Source organism: Nycticebus coucang, chromosome 22 (genome assembly GCF_027406575.1).
Source record: "Nycticebus coucang isolate mNycCou1 chromosome 22, mNycCou1.pri, whole genome shotgun sequence".
NCBI classification, from domain to species: domain Eukaryota; kingdom Metazoa; phylum Chordata; class Mammalia; order Primates; family Lorisidae; genus Nycticebus; species Nycticebus coucang.
Window position 1 is genome coordinate 29,655,923 of NC_069801.1, and position 3,080 is coordinate 29,659,002.

The window sequence follows — 3,080 nt, forward strand, 5'->3', positions numbered from 1 at the left end:
CCAGCTACTTGGGAGGCTGAGGCAAGAGAATTGCTTAAGCCCAAGAATTTGAGGTTACCGTGAGCTGTGACACCATGGCACTCTTCCCAGGGTGACATAGTGAGACCCTGTCTCAAAAAAAAAAGTCAGAATTGAACAGTTTCTTTCAGCATAATGAATGAAAACTTATCTAAATTAAAGTGAGAGGGATCAGCCAGGCGCAGTGGATCAGACCTGTAATCCTAGCACTCTGGGAGGCCGAGGTGGGTAGATTGCCTGAGCTCAGGAGTTTGAGGCCAGCCTGGACAAGAGCAAGGCCCTTGTCTCTAACTAAAAATAGAAAAACTGAGGCAAGAGGATATCTTGAGCCCAAGAGTTTGAGGTTGCTGTGAGCTATGAAGCCAGGGCACTCTACCCAGGATGACAGAGTAAGACTTTGCAAAAAAAAAAAAAAAAAAGAAAGATCAACTATTCCCATCTACCCCTGTTTGAAAAAAAGAGCAAAGGAAAGTAATTTAGGGTAATTAAACTCAACTCCCTTAGCAAACGACTCATTTTTTTGTTTGTTTATTTGTTTTTCCTTTTCAGAAATAGGATCTGGCTCTGTTGCCTAGGCTGGAGTGCTGGGACCCAATCATAGCTCACAGCAACCTCAAACTCCTGGGCTCAAGCGATCCTCCTGCCTTAGCCTCTCAAATAGCTGGGACTACAGACATGTACCCAGCTAATTTTTCTATTTTTTGTAGAGATGGGTTCTCACTTTGTTGCTCAGGTCAGTCTCAAACTCCTTGTCTCAAGGGATCCTCCTGCCTTCGCCTCCCCAAGTGCTGGGATTACTGGCCCAAAAGTACTTTTAAACATTGTTCTAATTCAATAAAAGTTGTATTCTCTAAGGATTTTAATAATTGGATTTTACTAAATTAAGTAATCTATAACATTTACTGGAAAGAGACAAATTAAGGACAAAGATACTATTAATGCTCCACAGATTCTGAGAACAATGGTTTATTAGCACAAGGCACTTCATGTCTTCTTTGGTTAAATCCCAATCACTTTAAAAAGTTGTAAGTTCACATTTTATGCTTCACATTTTTCAAATTTCTTCCTTCATTTTCTGTAGGATCATTTTTAATCTATGAGAAGCCTGTATGGATAGTCGGGTACTTTAAATCTAAAGAGAGAAAGCAGCCAGCTGAAGGATACTGCAGCTAGACACACACCAGATACACACATCAGTTTCCTCATTATGATGTCCATCCTAGACCTGGCAGCTTTATCCAACAGCAGCACTCCCAGGGTAACGCACATGTTAAACAAAGCAATGATGTATGTTTCTGGTACAAACTGAGAGTAATTAGGTTTACTGATATAATGGATATGCCCAGTGTGAGAATTCCTTCGAACATAGGGTTCTCTTTTTATGTAAATCCACATCTGGCCAGATATCATCACAACCACAAAACACAGAGTTAAAAATTCCCATAAAATTCTGTGAAAAATAAAATTCCTGTTCCATTTCAATAAACACACAAGTCCACCAATGAGACTCAAAAATATCCCCAATGTGAAGAGACTGTAATTTATAGGCTCTCTGTTGCTAATGGTCATTCTCTCTGCTACCCATTCACCTATTTCCTTGGCTGTGAAACCCCTTCCATCCATATAATAAATGTCGTCTGGTGTAAATGTCCTTTCAGCAGAAAGGTAGAAGAAATTCGGAACTTCTGTCACTTGGAACATATAAAAGATTTCAGGGCTTCTATCATAATCCAACATAACAAAAAAAACCTTGTTGGTGAATGGACTGGGGTGTTTCCAGGCATCTGCCAAGATCTGAAATTCTTCAGCAGTGTGTTTGCATATTTCACACGATCTATACCCCAGGAGAGTAGTAAACATTACAACAACGGAGTAGTTTCTTGGTGTTTCTAATACAAAATGATAGAACGTGGGGTCACTCATTCTTATCACTCCATTTTTCTTGGTCCAATGCATCATCTGGCTGACCTTTCTTGCTAACGCCTTCTTCCTTTGGGCAGGATGTGTGGCAATGCCATGAACCATGAATACCAGGGCCATCACTACAGTCAAAAGTATACGCCAAAACCACCGTGGTTCTGCCATATTTGTTTACTTCTTTTGGTTATAAAATGTTTCAAAACGTGTACGCCCAAATTTGATCATTTCTTTCAACAATTAATTTGTCCAAGACCTTTTTTTCCCCCGTCTTCTTCAATCCTGGTAAAAGAGATATATCACAAATTCTTTCCATGTCCGGTTTATAAGACATATTAGAATTTACAAAATAACCTATGGAAAAAAATATTCTGTGGTAAAGGGAGTTTGGGAAATACTGTTTCAGCTTTTAGTCTTTCTGCTGAGCTCCAGACCACATTTTTTTTTTTTTTTGAGACAAGAGTCTTACTTTCTTGCCCTAGTAGAGTGCTGTGGTGTCAAAGCTCACAGCAACCTCAAACTCTTGGGCACAAGTGATCCTCTTGCCTCAGCCTCCCAAGTAGCTGGGATTACAGGCACCTGCCACACTGCCATTTTTTAGAGACTGGGTCTTGCTCTTCCTCAGGTTGGTCTCTTCCTGAGCTCAGGCAATTCTCCTGCCTTGGCCTCCCAGAGTGCTAGGATTACAGGCATGAGCCACCACCAAGCCTAGCTTTCCAGACCACATTTCTTTTTCTTTTTTTTTTTTTGCAGTTTTTGGCTGGGGCTGGGTTTGAACCCACCACCTCCAGCATAGGGGGCCAGCACCCTACCCCTTTGAGCCACAGGAGCCACCCCTCCAGACCACATTTCTAATTGCCTACTAATCAGTCCCTGGATCCACCACAAGCCTCTCAGACTTCTCAAAAGCCAACCTCATCCCCCATCCCCTGCCTACCAAGCCCTTGATTCTCTGCCTTTCTGTTAGGGATAATACCATCCCACCAAAGACTGAGGTTTTAAAACCGAAGGACTCTTCTTGGACTTCGCTTGGCCCTGGGAAAGACTGCCTGGGTTTGAACCTGGCCACATTCCTCACTGCTCTGTGCCTGTTTCCTTGACTGTAAGATGAAGATAGTAATAGTACCAACCTCCTGGGATCATTC

At 41.9% G+C, this 3,080-nt stretch overlaps 1 protein-coding gene across 1 annotated transcript; it reads right to left on the minus strand.

The window, feature by feature from the left end:
* Window positions 1–1,107: 1,107 nt before the first annotated feature.
* On the minus strand, window positions 1,108–1,878 carry LOC128575376 (magnesium transporter protein 1-like). The gene has a single exon (XM_053577009.1). The coding sequence runs from the start codon at window positions 1,876–1,878 to the stop codon at window positions 1,108–1,110; it is 771 nt and encodes a 256-aa protein (XP_053432984.1).
* Between the last annotated feature and the right edge of the window lie 1,202 nt (window positions 1,879–3,080).